Raw genomic sequence first — 19703 nt, 5'->3', positions numbered from 1 at the left:
GGCACCCTTTTTTTTTTTTGTTGTTGTTGTTGTTGTTCTTGTGAGGAAGATTATTTTGTGATTGTTGTTATTGTGGAGAAGATGATGATCAAAGAATGAGCCTCCTCTTTTTCCCTCTTAGAATTTTTCTTTTATAATGGGCATGGATTTGTTATGATGTGGAAATTTTGGTGGGTCCCCCATATATTCTTTCTTTGTGGACAAGAAAAAAGAGGGGATCACATGGATAGTTAGGGTGGTGATGGTAATGTGTCATTTTTAATAGGTAGGGGTTGTTAGAATAAGATAAAATTAGATAGGAATTGTTATTTTTGTCTTTTTGTAAAGGGGTTATCACACTGATGAGGGCACACACTAAGACGAGGGTAAAATGGTAAAAATGCTTTCGGGGAGGGACAAAATTACGTGTCTACATAATACTCTCTACCAAACGACCTGTAAGAACGATAGATGAAATTTCACCGCTGGGTATAAATGAGTATTTATCGAGGTTTTAATCTGTCAAGTAAATTTACTTTCCAAGCATATGCTAATTTTTAACAATTTCATTATAAGTGTGTACTTTGTTCCCAAAAAAAAAATATGTAAATTTATTCACTCTACAACTGTTAATCAATGAGCCTCTTTCCCCGTTTTTTCTTTATTGAATCTTTGTAACCCTTCCGAAAACTTGACTAGCTATTTTCATTTATACTTACTTTTTCCAAAATAGAAAGAAGGATAGAAATATAGCTTAACGATAGAAATATAGCTTCATAATCAGAGAGTATATTCTTGAACAATAGTGATTCAATATACAATTAATCAAATGAATTTTAAATAATGAGACAAAGGTAAATAATCTGACTCTTTAGTACAACTGGCAAAGAAAATTTATTGAACAAAAATTTATTTCTGAAATATGCAAAAAAAACTAATAAGCTACTCTCAAAAAAAAAAAGACAGGGAAAACACTATCATGGAGACGAGCATTTAGGTAGATCTGGTGGTGGTGGAGGTAGTTTGGTTGATGGTGTTGGCCCATTCTCTACGACAAAAGCTGTTGCTAATCCCCAAGGCATATGCACTTCCAAATGACAATGCATCAACCATACACCTGTTTTAGCCAATAGGTTTAAGGGAAAAAAGAAAAGTCAATCTTCACTAAAATGACTTCAGTGTTATTTATCTATCCCTATATAAAACTCACTTAATTCTTATTAGGACAATTAGCTTATGCAAAATGTTAAGTAAAACATCTAACTTTTATCTCTTGAAAAAATGTATTCCCTTCATCTCAATTTACACATATTGTATGATTGAACTTAATAAAAAATAAAGAAGACTTTCGAAATTTAGTCTAAAACAGATATTAGACATTTGTGAAGCAATCAATCATTTTATTAGGGTCAACAAAAATTTTAAAATTATTTTGTTTCTGAAATATAAAAGATATCTTTTGGGATATATTGAAAGAAAAGTTTATTATAAAATTGAAACGACTAATCTTTTAAAACATTACCTGGATTGTTAGCTCGGAATCTAACAACGGCCCATCCTCCAACCGGGACAGCGATAGTGTTACGCTCTTGTGGGTTAACAAGGTTAAATTTTTTTGAGTCAATTGTGGGGTTGTAATTGCCAAAGCCTTGAGCCAAGACATGGAAGTTAAATCCATGCAAGTGAATTGGATGGTTTTCTACCCCAATCAAAGCAGTATTTTGCATCACAATCTCAACTGTGGCATTGAACTTGAGTTTCTTCACCTTTGTAGATTTTGTAGTCATTATAATTGCAGGATTAAAGCTATTATTCGGATTTGTATAATCAAACTTCAATGATGGTTGGTCTGGAAAATCAGTAGTGTAAATCCCTGGGACATTGTTGAAAAATGCCTCTAACATTGACATCTTGGTGGGTAATTGGAATGATGCATTATTCATGCTTGCAGCAAATCGTTGCCCATTTGGGCCTGCACATGTTGCATTTCCTGCTTCTCCACAAGCAATTAGGCCTAACCCAACAGTGACAAACATGTGCTCGTCCACTTGGCGAGGGGGAGGAATCCAAAATGGCCCAGTTACAAGCCCAGTCAAATTGGTGAAGAATTTGTGAGCTGTTGTTGTGTCGTTGAAGGCTGGTAGGATTGGCATTTTTGGAGTTGATGGTTTTGAACCTTCATAAAAAAAATTATTCAAAGATGACTAGAAATTGTTTAAGAATTTATGTTTCATGCACTGACCGTAACAATGTAAGAAAAGCTCTCTCTTCACAATCAAGTCATTTATGAGATAATAATGGCAAGTATATTTCTATGGTTATAAGATCTAACTGGCAACATATGTGATAAAATGGTTGTAACCTACTATAACATGTTAAATTATGTTGACCTTGCAAAGAAGTTTTACGTTGACTGCATACATAAGTTAATTTCACTTAGTATACTTACAAGCAGGATTGTAAAAGAAGACTAGCTAGATCCATACCTTCATAGACTATAACTCCGGTGGTAGTGGTATTGTCAAATGGTACCCCGACTACGCTAACATAGGGTTTTGCAGCCATGTAGTACGCCGCAGGCGCTTGGTTGGCTGTCAGGAGGACATCAGTCGTCTGACCAGGTGCCACAACAACTACATCAGTGATGTACGGGTTGGTGTAGGCAGCATCTACTGACACGACTTTCATATTATGATTCGCGATCTTGAAAAATAACTGGTTATTGAGAGCAGCATTAATGATACGGAGGAGATAAGTTTTTCCTTGTTTCACCTTTAGCTTATATGTTTCTAATGGAAATGAAAAGCAACAAACTTAAGTTAGCCACAGTACAAAAAGACAAGATTATGTAAAGAAGTTAATTTGTGGTGTACGTGTGTATATATTTCTTACTATTAGAAGAGCAAGGGTAAAGATCGCCTGGTTGGCCATTAATGGTGTAAGCATTTGAGTTATTAGGTGTAGCACCACTAGCTAGCCCTTCATTCTCCACGTCTACAACATTGGCATTCCACCATTCACCTACAATTAGCACATTTTCAATGATATTCTTAATTAAACAGAAACTCACAAATCTATAGACTTACATTTCGTCTTTTATTAGTAAATCATGGATTATAATTAAGAACTTGGGTTTTCAATCACATATAAATTATGCTTTGCGTCTATTTATTTCTAATTTCCAACGTGTTACCATAATTATACGATTAAATTCTTGGGGACCAGCCAATTGTGCTCGGCGAAAATGTTTGTGGATCCCTACTAGAGGAAATTAATACACGTACGTAAAATATTCACGAAATTACTTGCTCGAGTAATTTTCTCCATGTAGCAATGCCTCGTAGTGGGGCAGATCTAGTCATTCATCTTAATTCAGTAATGTTAGCTCGGATACTATAGGTATATTTAAGAAATCCACATAAATAATTACAAATAGTGCAATAATAGATATTGAACCCTGTAAATGAATGTAGAATTCCAAATTCCAAATTCAAATTCATAATGCTCAAATTATGAATCTAAACAACTTAAGACACATACATAAGTGGGTTTAACGTGATTTGCCTAATTGTCTTAATCACTGTTAATAATGCAATTAAAAATATGAAATGAGGAATAAATAAAAGATGAGGGGTTGAGATAAATATAATATATACCTAAGAGGATGGGGACTTCTCTGAAAGGTTTAGGGAAAGGGTAAGAGCGTTGACTTTTGGGGCGGATGATGAGGGCACCATGAACTGTGGCTCGTAGCCATGAGACGTGTGCATGCCACCACAGGGTTCCTTCCTGTCCCGTTATATTAAACCTGTATGTGTAGCTACTGCCCGGTCGGATTCCACACTGGGTCGCAAACTCCGGTCCATCCGCCCACCCACTCAATAGCTGAAATACTCCGTGCCTTCATTGCGTATAACATAAATCTTAGCATTCCGTTATAATATAATATATACTAATAAATATAGACAAAATAGCTCAGTGGACCTTTATACTATGTCTGGTTTGTAAAGTGAATATTCCTACTTATACATTTGTTATCTGGACATAGTACAGGTCCACCAAGCTAAATGTTAAAATTACATAGTACGTCAATCCATGCATAAGTGACAAGATAGTACTTTTTAAGTTTAGCTCCTTTTTAAGCCATTTCTTTAACTAACTATAAATTGTAGTAGTATAAATTATTAATGACTGACATTATCTTAAACGACATCTTTAAAATTTCAAAACGAAGATTTGATTCTCAGAATCCACCGTGTATCAATGAATACGATCAATAATTAGTACTTGATACAAAAATTCAAATTGTCCTTGTTTTTTACATACATTTATAAATAACCAACTACTTTGTACGATTGAAAGTTGAGACATCATGAGACCCAGAAAAAAAACTGCAGAAAGTGAAATTTGATAGGAAAAAAGAAAGAAAGATTTGATTGGAGATCTTATGGTAACCACACGTTACGCTTTAGTATGGTATTAATTTTGATATTAAAAATGAAATAACAACCTCTTGTGATTAATTAAACATTGATAGTATAAAATTTCTATGCGCTAGCAATGTATATAAGTTAAATCCTTTAATTAAATTAACGTGAATGACATACCAATGGATAGTGAGATCGTATGGTAATTTATTGAAGACATGAACAACAAGGGTGTCGCCCTCACGTACATGTAGAGTTGGACCAGGAAGACTTCCATTTACTGCATTTATTACTTGTCTACGGCATAACCTGTTTATAGTAAGGTTTTGCACCTACACCAACCAAATACATAATCTTATCACTCACAAAACATTTACAACAACAACAATAGCTTATCCATTGTAATACCACAATGAGGTCTGACGGAGTGGGATGTATACAAACTTCACCCCGACTCTTGTGAGGTTGAAAGGTTGCTTCCGCTAGACCCTTGGATCAAAAGGAAAGTCTTCACAAAACATTTACCTTGTTAAAATGTCTTTTTTTCCAGAAATAAACTTCTATTTGATATGTTATGTATAACCAGGACAAAGAAAAAAAAAATTACTTAGGACTATACTTAGACAAATTGCAAAAAAAGAAGAGTTAGGTTATGACCCATCTTTTAATCCATTTCAACTCAAATAACAATTGGGTGAGTCAATAGCATACTCATTTATTAACACAAACTTTTTTTTGACACCTCTATATATATATATATGTAAATTTCATATTTATTTTCTCGAGATGGGGTGCAAAAAAGGAGAACCTAATTTGCATAAATAGGAAATAAAAAGAGGAGAGTTATATACTTGAAAAGAATGCTCGATAACTTCAGCAGAAACCATTGATGAAGAAGCTAGAAGAGCAATGGCGCATGCAAACAAGAAAACCTGCAGAGGCGCCATCGCCATAAAGAGGAAAATTACAACTCAACTATGATTTTAGAATTTAGACTTAAAGAATATGATGAACAAGAATTGGGAGTAGTGATCCATTTATATAATATTAATGGACTTGTAATTGTATACTTAAGAAAGCCACGAGAAGGCCACAAGGTGGAAATTAAATTTCTTTTTTTTTAATTGTCAATAGGTTTAATTTGTTCTCTCTCTTAGCTAGCTTTTCGTTTTATTATTATTATTATTATTATTATTTTATCTGTATAGCTAGTTCATATGTTTGTCTCCAAACCGATTGTATTGATGGATTATTAGTTGTTGAGATATTGTGAGTTTGAAATGGTAAAATCAACTCTCGTCATTGATTTATATAGGGTGGGTTGACAATACCACTGAGCATATATGTTTTACGTACTCATGCTTGTTTGTTGCACCTTTTGCATGCACAATTTGTCCCCAGCACGGATAACCTGTGATCTTTCTCCTAGTTGGTGATTGCTTGGAGTTCTTGAGGCAGTTGTTTGGTTGTTCTGCAATATCTGACTCCTTATTCTATTTTTCTTATCCCGTCTTTTCTTTCTTGCGCACATTAGAGTATATTAAAAACAGTCTGAAAGTATTTCAGACGCTCTTGTAGTCGTAACACTAGATTCTTGAGATTGTACATTCTTTTTTTCTCTTTTTATTATATACCATGTATTGTGGTTGGTTTTGACTTTCAATTCTGCTTTATAATTGCTAAAATGGACTTATATGATTGCCTACTGGATTTGGGTCGAAAGGGCCCAAGCAAAAGAAGTATGTAGTCGTACCAATTTTAAAGCAGAAATTACCTTTCTTTATAGCTGGACGCTCACATAATTAAAAGATCGTCACATTAAAAAAAATACTCATCAAGTATATGAACACACGATATGAAAACAAAAAAGGAAAATAGTATATATTACTGTTGTTGTAACATTATTATAAGGCTTATGGGGGTTAGAAGTGGTTAGTCAGCTGACATATCGAATTAGTTGTCCATTTTATTTTTGGTGGTTACGATTTTCATACACGTTTTAAGAAGAAAGGAAAAAACACCTTTGAAAACTTAATCGGGGCTTATTCTTATATATATTTGTTGGAAGACAGTTGAAAAATCAGCACGTTGCTCCCACTACTCAATCACAGTGTTCTTTCCCCTCAAATGAAACCCATTAGAGTTGACAATTATGTAAAATCATAGACCAGCTAGGCTATATGGGCATGAAAATAATAGTAAATAAATAAAGAAGGAAGAAAATAACTTGAGATCAATATTCCAAATCTCACTTCAATCTTAAGAGATGCATAAAAGAATGTTGGAACACATCATTCCAGCTGTTAGATCTAACTAGTAATAGTATCCTCGTGATGCGCGGATAATATTTAAAGAAAAAATATCATAACAATAGATAAAAAAGTAATCCAAATTTGTATATTATTTACCCAATGAATATGAAGGAAAGTAAAAATTCATTAGGAAAAAAAAACAATCAGTCGATCAATGTCTCAGTCATATTTATTACGGTCAAATTCGTCGACAACCCCCTGAACTTGACACGATCTTTCACTTTAGCACCTCAAGTGGACGTTGTTCACTTTTGACATGTCAAATAGCATACGCGGATGTTATTTTGACACTTTTTGCTGAATCGGCAAAAATATAGCGTGTCCGTGCATTACACGCGCCGATAACGTGTAAAGTGATCAAAAAATATTATGACATTTCTTGTTTTTCTCCAAATTAATTGTTAAATAACTATTTTTAATTAAAAAAAATACCAATCACATATTGACACTTGGCAATTTTTTAACTTAAATAATTATGAAAAATTATAAAATTTAATTCTCCCCCCCCACCCATTCCCATCCGTCTTCTCCAACCCACCCACCCCCTTCACCACCTGCCCGTTCCCAGCCTACCCATCCCTCACCCTCTTTCCCAACCCTCAATATGATATCATCTCCAATAAATAATAAAGTGTATAGGGAAGAATTTGTTGAAATCTTAACACAGTTAGTAGAAATATGTTATGTTTTTGTGTATGTTCATTAGCTTTGTGAATTGAAACATAATAATCTCTAAAAAAAAAAAAAAAAAAAAAAAGCTTAAATTCACAAAAATGGTGAATTTTTTTTTCTTGATTTTCTCCTCTCTTTTTTTCCTGTTGATTCGATCAATGAATGAAAAATCATTTTAAGAAGGGAACTCATTTTAAGAAATAACAATTATTAAAATCAACACAAAGAAAAATCAACCATTCTTATTTCTTGATTTCTTAAAGAAGAAAATTTTTTGATTTTTGTTAAAATCAACCATTCTTATTTCTCAAATAGTGAATTAACCTTGTTTCTTGATTTTTTTTTTTTGTCTCTTTTAATTCGATCAATGAAGGAGAAATTCATGTATGGATGTGTTAAGGAAAGGAAAAAAATGGTAGAAAAAATATGAATTGAAAGAGTGAGGAAGAAAGAGAGGGAAGATGAAAAAATTATGAAAATATCCCTGAAACGCGCTTAAAAGCAAGTGTAATACACTCTCTTTGCTGAATCAGCAAAAGGTGTCAAAATGACACACTTATAGCTACATAAGTTGCCAAAAGTGAACAACGTCCATTTGAGGTGCCAAAGTGAAAGATCGTGTCAAATTTAGGAGGTTGTCAATAGGTTTGACCTATTTATTACACTTTTCTTTATCATATATGTTTATAGACCTCATTTACAATCTAATGATGATGAAATTTATTATTCAATAACTTACTTTTATTTTTAAAAAAATTATCATAAAATCAGTTAATCCTACAACAATAAATTATTTTTATATTTAAATAGAGAATTTACCAAACCTATCAAATTATTTTTTTTCTCAAGAAAAATAATATTGTGTAAAATTATTTTTGACAATTGATTTTCTTGTTCCAAGCACATGTTGTTACTGTTGTATTTAACCTCCTAATATATTTCTTCTTTTAGTACTGAACTCATTGTTCGCAATAAATTTTCGTAGTGCTGAAAATTAACTGTAAGTAAAAATAAAATAAATAAAAAGAATAATTTTATTTTTATGAATCTTGTAAGTACAATTCTGTTGTTCTCTTGATTCTTCTCTCCAAAGTTTTTTTTCTGATTCGAGGGTCGTCAGTTGCGTGTTTCTCGAATGTAGGATGATTTGAACCTCCTAGAAATGCATTTGGATCTCAAAGAACGTCAGACAACACTTCATCTTGTCGAGTTGATCTCTGGACAAAACTTCGTCAATCAATTCTTTGAAGAGTTATGTAGTCAATGCAGAGCTTTCTCCAATGCTTGCAGAATGACCCAGAAAATTATGTAACCCTTCTATTTATAGTTGTAGGGGGTAGGCAGTCCAAGTGTAAATAAACTCTTCTGCCTCATTCTGATTGGTCCATTCAGTTTTTCAAGCTTATCATAAATTTTATGTCAGTGACTTAATGGAGTGAAGAGAGCATTATCCCCGACAATCCTTAGTGCATAAAATTTAGACCAATAAAACAATGTTAAAAAGAAAATAAAATATTATAGGATTTGAATGGGTACGGATATTAAAGTAGTGCAGATAGCTCAAGGGCCCTTGTTTGCGAGAATCCGTTCTGTCAAATGACATTTCAGGGTGGGCAGCTATTGGTGCAAGCGTTAGTGATCATATCAATAAAAATAAGGTGGATGATGTAACCTTTAATAGGAAATTTAAAACTTTTAAAAGTTAAAAGGGCGATCTAGTGTGCGCATGGTTTAGGAAAAGTATATCATTTTCTTTGCTAGTTGAACTTACACAAATAGTTCATGTCAGAAAATATAAATGTCATAACATTGAAAATAGGGAAATATTCAGAAATAGCAACTATAGAGCCTTAATTGTAACTTTTATAGCAACAGTTTCAAAATTATAAAAAATAACAATATGTATTTTGTATTTGAGTAAACCGTTGCTATTTAAAATACATATACAATTAAAGATTTTGTTCCTAATTTAACTCAAATTTGTTTGAGTTTAATAAGGAACAAACGGTTCCTTAATTTAAGGGACATTTAATTTTACAGATTTCTTAAACTTTTAGAACTCTTTTTTTACCACAGCCATTAAATTACAGCTACTAATTCAAATCAAAAACGATTTTTATAATCAGAATCTCAATTCAAATCCAAAATAAATATTCAAATTCAAAAGCGTTTTCCTTCAATTTATTTTTTATGCTAATCGACTAACATTTTGATCATCAAATTTAATTCTATTTGTGGTTTTACTAAAATAAAAGTGCGAAGATTGATGAAGAAATTATAACAAATTAGTGTAGTAGTCGAAGGTTTTAAAAAAATTGAGATCGTATATCAATTTACTCAGTTGTCAAAAAAAAATTGTTTAAGCAAATTTTTCTTTTTCAATTTCAAATTTGCCCTTATTGTTCTGTTATTTGAAAGTTGAGATGAAATTTTTATCATTAAATTTGAATTTTAGTTTAGGATAACTAGTGTTCGACTAATTTGTTTTTTCTTTTTGAATTCATTTTGCAGTTTTATATAAACGAATTAGTTGTTGTTATAGTACGTATTTGATATATAATTTAATTTTTACTGTTTTTTTTTGTGTTCTGGAGATTGACAATGGAAAACATACCTGTTCTTGTTAAACACTCTTGTAGATGGACATATAAACAACATTATGAAGACTACATATGTTTCTAGCTATATGTATTAATAATATATAAATGCGGTACGTTTATGTGTTCATTGGCAGTTTCTATATGTTTCCAGTTGTATGTATTTATAATATACATATGCAGTTTGTATATATGAATTTGTTGTTGTATATAGTACGTATTTGAGATTTAAACAAACTTGATTCTATTTGTGATTTTCATAAAATAAAATTGCAAAAATTACTAAAATATTTGTAACAAAATTGCGTAACAGTCGCGAAATTCAAAAATCTGAGATCGTATATGAATTTTATCAGTTCTCAAAAAAAATGATTTGATCGAAATTCTTTTTTTTTTTAAATTCAAAGTTATTTGTGTTGTTATGTAATGTGAAAATTAAGATACAATTGTTATACGTTAAATTTGAATTTAAGTCGATGATAAATAGTATTCGAATAAAAATTTCTTTTCATTGGAATTCTTTTTGCAGTTTTGTATATACGAATTAGTTGTTGTATATAGTACATATTTGATATTTAATTTTATTTTTACTGTTTTTTGTGTTCTGGAGATTGAGAATGAGAAGCATACCTATTCTTGTTAAACAAACTTGTAGATGGACATATAGACAACATTGTAAAGATTACATATGTTTCCAGCTTTATGTATTTATAATATACATATACAGTACGTTTATGTGTTCACTGACAGTTTCATATGTTTTTAGCTGTATATATTTATAATATACATATGCAGTATTTTATGTATAAAAATCATGTATTCTTATATGTATTTTTTCAATATGCACGACATATATTTCCTTTGGCATATGGTGTTTTTGATTTTGAAAATGATGCATCTTGAACTTGGTTTTTTGAGAATCTAAAGAAAACATACGATGAAAGAAAATATATAATGAAACTGCAAGCATCATAAAAGTTGTTGGTGGTGTGTACAATAATGTACCACATTATGCATGTATGTGGCGTGTATGAAAAAATGTACAATAATATTGTTATAGTTTAAATGTTGCAGTTAAAGTTTAAATGTTGATATGTTCATGATGTAACATTATGTCAAAAAATAATAGCTTCATTTTTACACTGATAATTATATGATTATAAATTTTTATAAAAATATTTGATGTTATTGAACTTGTTATAGTTAAATTGTTGTAATTTTTTTTTACTGAACTTGCTTAACTTAATTCATTATGAATATATTGTACAAGACATAGAACATCATAGTTTTTCAAAACTGTGAGAATGCCTGAGGCTTGGAAATGGAGTACGATGATTCCATTATATAAAAACAAGGGTAACGTTCAGAGTTGCAACAACTATAGGGGTATTAAGCTGTTGAGTCACACTATGAAGATTTGGGAGAGAGTGGTTGAGCAGAGATTGAGGAGGGCAGTGTCCATTTTGGAGAATCAGTTTGGTTTTATACCTGGTCGCTCGATAACAGAGGCAATCCACCTGGTGAGAAGATTGGTGAAGCAGTATAGAAAAAGAAAGAAGGATTTGCACACGGTGTTCATCGATCTGGAGAAGGCATACGACAAAGTCCCTAGGGAGGTCCTTTGGAGATTCTTAGAGGTGAGAAGAGTTTCGGTGGCGTACATCAGAGCTATTAAGGACATATACGATAGAGGAAAGATCGGGGTGAGGACGGCGGGAGGAGACTCAGGGTATTTTCTAGTCGAGACAGGTTTGCATCAGAGATCGACTCTTAGCTCGTTCCTTTTTGCGCTGAGGATGGACGTGTTGACGCAGAGTATTCAAGGTGAGGTGTAACGCCCCAAATTGGATCCCGAGACGTCACACGGTGCTTAAGGTCACAAGTGACCCCACACTAACCCTTCATCTGGCATAACCCAAAGTAACTGAATAAAATACATAAAATAGAAGGAATAATGCGAAAACAGCCTATAACTTAGTCTGACCAACATGAAAGTAAATTTACACGGTCACAATTCTGCTCATATATATACAAATCTGAAACTGAATGCACTGACTACTAGTGACTGTCTACGAAGCCTCTACAAGTATTGACCAAAGATAGCCGGGTCATGACTCCCAACTACCCCTACTCAATACGACTGAATACAGAAAATACAATACACCTCAAATCTGAACAACTCAAACCCCTGAATCAAAAGGACTAATCACCTGCCGATCGAGAGCTGCGACCCAGATGAACATGATATGTGCACTACAACTTGTACCTACATTTTGGTAGTAATGTAGCCCATTGAAATATGTGGGTCAGCACTTTGAAATGTACTGAGTATGTGGGGGTGCATGCAACAATATAAATAGTATAATCAATTTCATGAAAACATGCATACGGACAATGATGACTCGCTTGGCTTGAGTTATATCAAATCATACTTTTCGTAATTTCATAATAAACAATTCATATGATAAAATCTCGTAATCCACGTAAATCATTATAAATCATAAGTTATGATAAATCATCCTAAATCATCATAAATTATCATATCGTCAAAAATCATCATAGGTAATTATAAATCATCATAAATGACCACAAAACATCATAAACATCTCAACTCTTTGACTCAAATCTCGGAGTGACTCGGTAATTCAAGAAACTTAATCTTATGGACACGGGAGTTTCCTATAACCGACAACTCCACGTGAGCTACGTGGAATACCAACATTTGAAACCCCCGTTGGCGGGAGCGTCATACTCTTTGCCAGGGAGTACGACCTTAAAACTGCAATAATCACAATCGGACTCTTTGGCCAGTAATATCATCATCAAACAACCCTACGGTGGCACATAGGTTTGGAAAAATACCAAATTTCCCTCTCGGTGCTAAGTATTACTTTCCGACAAGCTCAGGACGCGTTAGGAAATCCACCACAACATCACAAGGGTCTATTATAAAGACCAAATCAAATCTCTTTCTCATTTAACAAATCATATCAATTTGTGGATTCCTAACTCAACACATTTTAGCTCAAAATATTTTAATCTTTCTCAACATCAACAAGGTATCAATGCATTGAACTATAACCGACTCGACATTTGGACAAGATATGAAGACTCAATACGTAATATTTTCAACAATTTAACTCATCAAAACCATTCGGAAAATACCAAGACTCATTGCAACTTCGATATCAATATACCCAATAACTCAAATCGTCATAAGAAAGCTTAAAATTTGACACATGGCTCGAAAACACTTGAAAATACCAATAATTCATTCTTGAACTTAAAACGTGGATACATGTTCAAAATATATCAATTCTTTACAGAAACACCAAGAATCTCAATATTAAATCTCAATTCATAGAACGAAAATAGTCAAATGTGATTCAAAACTTACAATTCCAATCTTTATAAGTTCATAATCGAATTATTTAGACATAATTCAACTTACAGAACCATATGAATCCATTAAATAATCATAATTGGCAAGCTTGAACAATTTACATATATACATAATCAAAATCTCATGGTAGGATATCTTGAAAATAAATTCATTTGCCAAACTCATAATAATCCATAATAAAAATTAAAGATACGGGCACAAGAACGGAAGAATTATTCTTGTTCAAAGCCCCACATACCTAAAAATGGAAGATGAATATGAACTTCCGACTCCAGAACTTTATTCATGAAAATAAAGGGTGCTTTTCGAAGCCCTTAACATGATCAACTCGCATCCCAAATCAATTTGATATTTCTACGGTTCGATCAAGAGACATAGAAGGATGAAATTTAGAGTAGTAGGGTTGGGGTTTGAGCCTTAGAAAATTTTGAAGAAAAACCATGGGGTTGATACCATGGTTTACCTGGATGGATTGGAGTGGGAATGATCAAAATGCCCTTAAAAATCAAATAATGTCAAATCTGTCGTTTGGTGGACTGTTTTGATAGGCTGAAGTAGATCGATCATAACTTTTTGTTCCGATAGACAAATTGGATAAAACTAATTTCATTGAAAAGAGGACTCTCAGAGCTTTCTGTTGATATATAGTAGCTCACCCAGATCATTATGTAAAAAGAGTTATGATCGCTTGAAGTTGACCCTAAAATTCGCCTGGCCTCAGTGTTTTTTCCTGCACATTTACTGTTCACCACTATTCACAGTTAGATCGGAATAATCATATCGCTCGAGTGTCCGTTTTAGATGATCCACATATCGTTGGAAAGCTTATCCGATGCTCTACGCAATGACGGGTCATATATCTAGAAATTCCACATAAAAAAATTATTAATTATGATAAAGAACAGAATTCAACACATTTTTGTCCAAGATCTTAACGGATTCTTGAAAAGATAAAAAGGCTTTAACGACTCAACACATTTGGGAGCAAAATATTTAATGTGAAAACTTGGGGTATCACATGAGGTGCCGTGATGTATGTTATTTGTGGATGATGTAGTGCTGATTGATAAGATGCGCGGGGAGGGGGGGGGGGGGGAGGGGAAATTGGAGGTTTGGAGGGAAACCTGGAATCTAAGGGGTTCAGGTTGAGTAGGTCTAAGATGGAGTATTTGGAATGCAAGTTTAATGACTCGAGTCAAGAGGACGGTGTGGTGGCGAGGTTGGATTCTTAGGATGTTTGTAAGAAGGATAGTTTTAAGTATCTAGGGTCTGTAATTCATGAAAATAGCGAGATTGATAAGGATGCCTCTAAACATATTGGAGCAAGTTGGATGAGGTGGAGGCTCGCCTCGGGAGTGGTGTGTGATAAGAAGGTTCCCTTTAAGCTTAAAGGCAAATTTTATAGAGTGACAGTCCGTCTTGTCATGCTGTATGGAGAGAAGTGTTGGCCAGTCAAGAACTCTCATATTCAAAGATTGAAGATGGCGGAAATAAGAATTTTACGTTGGATGTGTGGCCTTACTAGAGGGAATAAAGTTAGGAATGAGGTTATCCGAGAGAAGGTGGGAGTGGCCTTGATAAAGAACAAGATGCAAGAAGAGAGGTTGAGATGGTTTGGGCATGTGGTGAGGAGGGGCACGGATGCCCCAGTTCAGAGGTGTGAGAGGCTAGCTTTGAATGACTTCAGGAGGAGTAGAGGTAGGCCAAAAAAATATTAGAATAAGGTGATTAGGCATGACATGGAGCTGCTTCAGATTACCGAGGATATGACCTTAGACAGGAAGATGTGGAGGGCTCGAATTTGGGTAGACGAATAGTGTGAGTGTGTAGTTTGTGGCTAGGTGTTAGGAGAGTTTGGGTAGGGTGGGTGTATGAGGTCTGTGAGTGCATGTTACTATTACATGGGTATCCGTTTTCTATTCTCCTATTCCGTATTGTTCGTATTCCTCTTATTTTCCTATTTCTCTGATACTTAGGGTTATTATTTCTTATCTCTTATCTCTGTTATGTTATACATTATGTTTCATGTCTCATTACGACCTTGGTATATTATTCTCTATCTTGAGCTGAGGGTCTATCGAAAACAGCCTCTTTACTTCCTGGAGGTAGTGGTATGGATTGCGTACATTTTACCCTCCCCAGACCTCACTTTGTGAGAATATACTAGGTCTGTTGTTGTTGTTGTTGTAAACTGGAAGCCACACTTACTAAATTTTTAATCTGAAAAAATACATATGAGAATCTGTTATGTACCTATGCCCATCTATAAAAACTAAGAATAAGTTAACATACCTTTATGTAATAAATAAAAAATACATATAAATACATATCAATTACATAATCAAAACTTTAAATACATATGTTTTTTTTAAAAAAATATAAGCATTAATCATACATAAATATGCATTATTCATAGATATATATGCATAATTGAAAAAAATCTATGGATAACTCATAAATACATATGCATATCTGCTTAAATACATATGTATATCTGGTAAAATGCTATTGTTATAAAACATTACTGATTCTTCGTTAACATAGACTTAATACGATCTTCAATGTCGTTGACCGTATGACATCCTATTTGTGGAGTGAATTTGGGCAATACTCTTGCTATGTATATCTGATCACGCAATACCTATACAACACAAAAATACAATTATATGTTAAACAGTGACCCATATGTATCTATAATATACATCGTACAGTCTCATTATACAATATATCATAAAAATATCATATGTATTTTGTGAATACATCACTGTTCCAAATCTAAATTATCAAACATCAAAATACAAACATTGTCATCCTCTCAAGAATACCAAATACAAGTAAGCAATAAATATAAATATTAGCAATAACAAAAAATATATATCTAACCGATAACAAATACATTTCATGTATTTTATTTATACATAACTGGTACAAAAATTATGTTTATCAAGAAAAAAAAGTACATATCATAGTCAAAATCTAATGAATAACAAATATAACTTAACATAAATACAAATCTTATCAATATGTATTCATAAAACTTATCTAAACTGTGTCATGTATATACTTTACATTTAAAAGCAGTGACACTTTGTATTTACAGAATACATATTATACTTATATTACATATACATATCTATTTTATAAATACATGAATGGTCCAAATTTAAGTAACCAGAATATAATGCAAATATATATCAAATACAAATACAAATATCTTAAATACAAATAAATATCAAAAATATTTTAAATACAAAAATCATGCTTATGAAGAGAAGTAAGTATATGTCATTGCCAAAATCTAATGAATAGCAATTACAACTTAACAATAAATATAAATCTTATAAATGGTTGCTATTGATTCTTCTTCTAATGAAATCAAAACGTTTATATTTACACTCCTCCTTTATCTTCTTGATCATCATATATGGTTGTGGTTATCTTGATCATCATATGTGATTGTGGTACTGCTTGATTTCAAAGTGTTTTATTCTCACTTGTCATATATGTGATAGATAAGTGCAGCTAAAACTATCCAAATCAAGCCTCTACTTATCTTGCCAACTACGTGTCTTGCCATTCTATTCAATAGCCGTTGCACCTCCCTAGTGTTATGTTCATCCATTCCAGTGTTGTATTTAAGCATTGCTGTGAAAAAGGACAGGAAAAGAATAAATGCTCACATAATATGCAACTATCATCTTGACACACATCTCATTTAGCCAATTTAGTTCTGGTTTGTACTTTGTTATGCATAATCAGCCAACTAATGAAGCTGTGCTTGGGGATATTGACTTATTCCCCAATGTCTAAGTCGATCCATTTAAGCCCCAATTTAATTTCTCTAGCACTAGAAATTCTCTTTATTTTCTACTAGCACATAAATCTCTAACTACTCTAAAAGACTACTAGCAGATATTGAATCTAAAGTAAACTTAAATATAACTAAAAGAAAATGCAAATCCAAATGGGAAAAGAAAACATAAACAAAAATAAGTTGAACGAGAAAGAAAGTATATATCAATTTCAGGGGATTATACATGTTTATCGCATCAAAATGGCAGATAATAATCATCAAGTAGGTATAAATATATATCTAACAAAGGATAGAGTGTATTCTCAAAATTGAAAGTCTCCAAGAAAAGAAAACAACAATATAAAGAGAAATTACCTTAAAAGAGTAAGATTTCTTAATTTCAGCAGGAGTAGCGTCACATCAACCCCCAATATGCCATAATACTCTGTGTGCTTCACCATAGTCAATCAAATGCAAACTTTCAATATAGTAAAACCTGTAATCACTCAATTGAGAGAAAAAAAAAAAAAAAAAGCAAATACAAATATAAAAGTTCAAGGTAAAATAAAAGTCAACAACCAACACTAAATATTTAGGAATTTTCATAATAGCTGGGCAGATTTACTGTTTAATTTTTTTAGCCGATATACACTAATAATAAATGATCTTACACATATATATCAGCTAGCCATTTTTAGTTTAATTTTTCCTAATATTTTTTGGATTGTTACGGTGCTTCAATCTCGCTTCTTCGCTGCTAACACCTCCCTTACACTGAATATTAATAGAACCCAAGTTAAAATCTTCATCTTATGTTAACCCAAAACTAAAAGATGATAATTCATCGGTAACTAAATTCATCGGTCAAACCCCACTAACTGAACTACTACGATTTGCATGTTGTTCCATTAGAGTGGAACTATAAAGATTTCAACACACACAAAAAATTTGCCCCCAAAAAAAATCCTTACAGTAGAAATCGTAGAAAAAGAATGAAAAATTTGAAAAAAAAATCGACAATAAAATATATAAAAGAATTTACATGGAAATATAATAAGCATTAAGTGTAAAAATAAACTTACCTTAATAGTTGGATGCAATGTTTATCAAGTTCAGAGAGAAAATTCGAAATTTGAAAAAAAAAAAAAAAAGTGTTGGAGGGAACTAAAATGCTATGTGGCGTGACAAAAGGATAGGGTAAAAAAATGAGTAAAAAACACGCGCTTTTCTCTAAAGAAGATAAAATATTACTAGTTTTGTTATTAGTTATAATTTTGAGAAACCATTGCTATTAATTGTAATTGATGTCTTAAGGTTGTTAATTTATGTAATTTTTTCCTCAAAATATGAGTCTAATATTAAAGCCCAATGAGCTACCGGAAAAAATAGAGAGCCCAGTTCTATTTCCATTTCCAAAGGCCTGAAAAATGAAAAAAAATAAAAAAATGTTGAGTTTCAGAAAATTCAGGGCTGGAGTCCATTTTGGCTCATTTGATCAGGGCGGACTAGTCTTGGCCTAATTTGGTAAGTGGTCTAAGTAGGATGATTAGAGTAAGGGGTCATTTGCACTTTTGTCCCTATTTTTCTTCCTAACAAATAATTTTTTCACTGGCACAAATTTATATTTTTATATCATAATTTTCATAAGTTATACCTCAAAATAACTATATTTTCTAAAGAAATTATGCTCTACTAGGTGTAAGCTTGATTATTAAGTGGAACAAAAATAATTAAAAACCAACTTATCTGAATGACAAAAATTAAAGAGCAATCTATTTAAAGGACAAAACGTATAATTTTATCTTATAAACTTGTTACAATAATTTGACGATACCTCCCAACTTGTAGCAACTCAAGTAATTTTCTAGCGTGTCATATTTTAATCTGCCCAAATTCAGACAAGCCAACCTATATACTCCTATTTGACAACAGTGGTAAACACAGAGTATAGTTCATACATGTTTACCACCTTTAGCAACACGAGAGAAAGTTGCTTACATCGTACTCCCTCCGTTTCACAATAAGTGAATTGTTGGAGCAATTCTAGTGTTTCAAAATAAGTGAATGGTTCACAATTCAAGGTAAATGTTGAAATTTTTTTTTCAAATTTACCCTCCATTAAATGTGCATTGGGAATGATGTATCATATATCTTTACTTTTTGAAGAGGATAAAAATGAAAAAACATGATAAGTTTATGTCTTTACTTTATTGTGGAATGAAGGGAGTATAACTTAAAACGAGAAAATCTTTATAATATGTCCAAGTCAATTGGCTCTTTGCCAAGCTAGGCCTACACTACGGTTATCCGAGTAGTAGATACCATCAAACAAACTATAACTGATTTAATGAGCCATTCGCAGTTTCACAGTCTGAATTTGTTCATACTTACACACCAAAATCACAAGGATGACCTAAGATCATTTCTCCCAAAGGCTTTCAAGAAAGAGTTTCCCCAAGGTATGTAGATGTTGATTCTTGGGCCCCTGTCATCCTATGTAATTGGTCCTAGTTCCACTAA

At 32.5% G+C, this 19703-nt stretch overlaps 1 protein-coding gene across 2 annotated transcripts; it reads right to left on the bottom strand.

Annotated features, from left to right (window-relative positions):
• Window positions 1-849: 849 nt before the first annotated feature.
• On the bottom strand, window positions 850-5359 carry LOC107861360 (laccase-7-like). Of its 2 annotated transcripts, none has more exons than XM_016706701.2 (7): window positions 5258-5359; window positions 4587-4738; window positions 3636-3880; window positions 2872-3000; window positions 2466-2768; window positions 1502-2155; window positions 850-1096 (listed from the first exon to the last, which is right to left on the bottom strand). In XM_016706701.2, exons 1-7 carry the CDS (start codon window positions 5357-5359, stop codon window positions 957-959), a joined length of 1725 nt encoding a protein of 574 aa, XP_016562187.2. In that variant the 3' UTR covers window positions 850-956. The 2 variants fall into 2 exon arrangements, with proteins under 2 accessions (XP_016562187.2, XP_047263276.1); XM_047407320.1 differs by having other exon boundaries at window positions 2451-2768; window positions 5258-5353.
• Between the last annotated feature and the right edge of the window lie 14344 nt (window positions 5360-19703).

The sequence above is a fragment of the Capsicum annuum genome, chromosome 2, assembly GCF_002878395.1.
Source record: "Capsicum annuum cultivar UCD-10X-F1 chromosome 2, UCD10Xv1.1, whole genome shotgun sequence".
Lineage (NCBI taxonomy): Eukaryota > Viridiplantae > Streptophyta > Magnoliopsida > Solanales > Solanaceae > Capsicum > Capsicum annuum.
The sequence above is the reverse complement of the archived record's forward strand: the minus strand, read 5'-3'. Positions and strand labels throughout refer to the sequence as shown.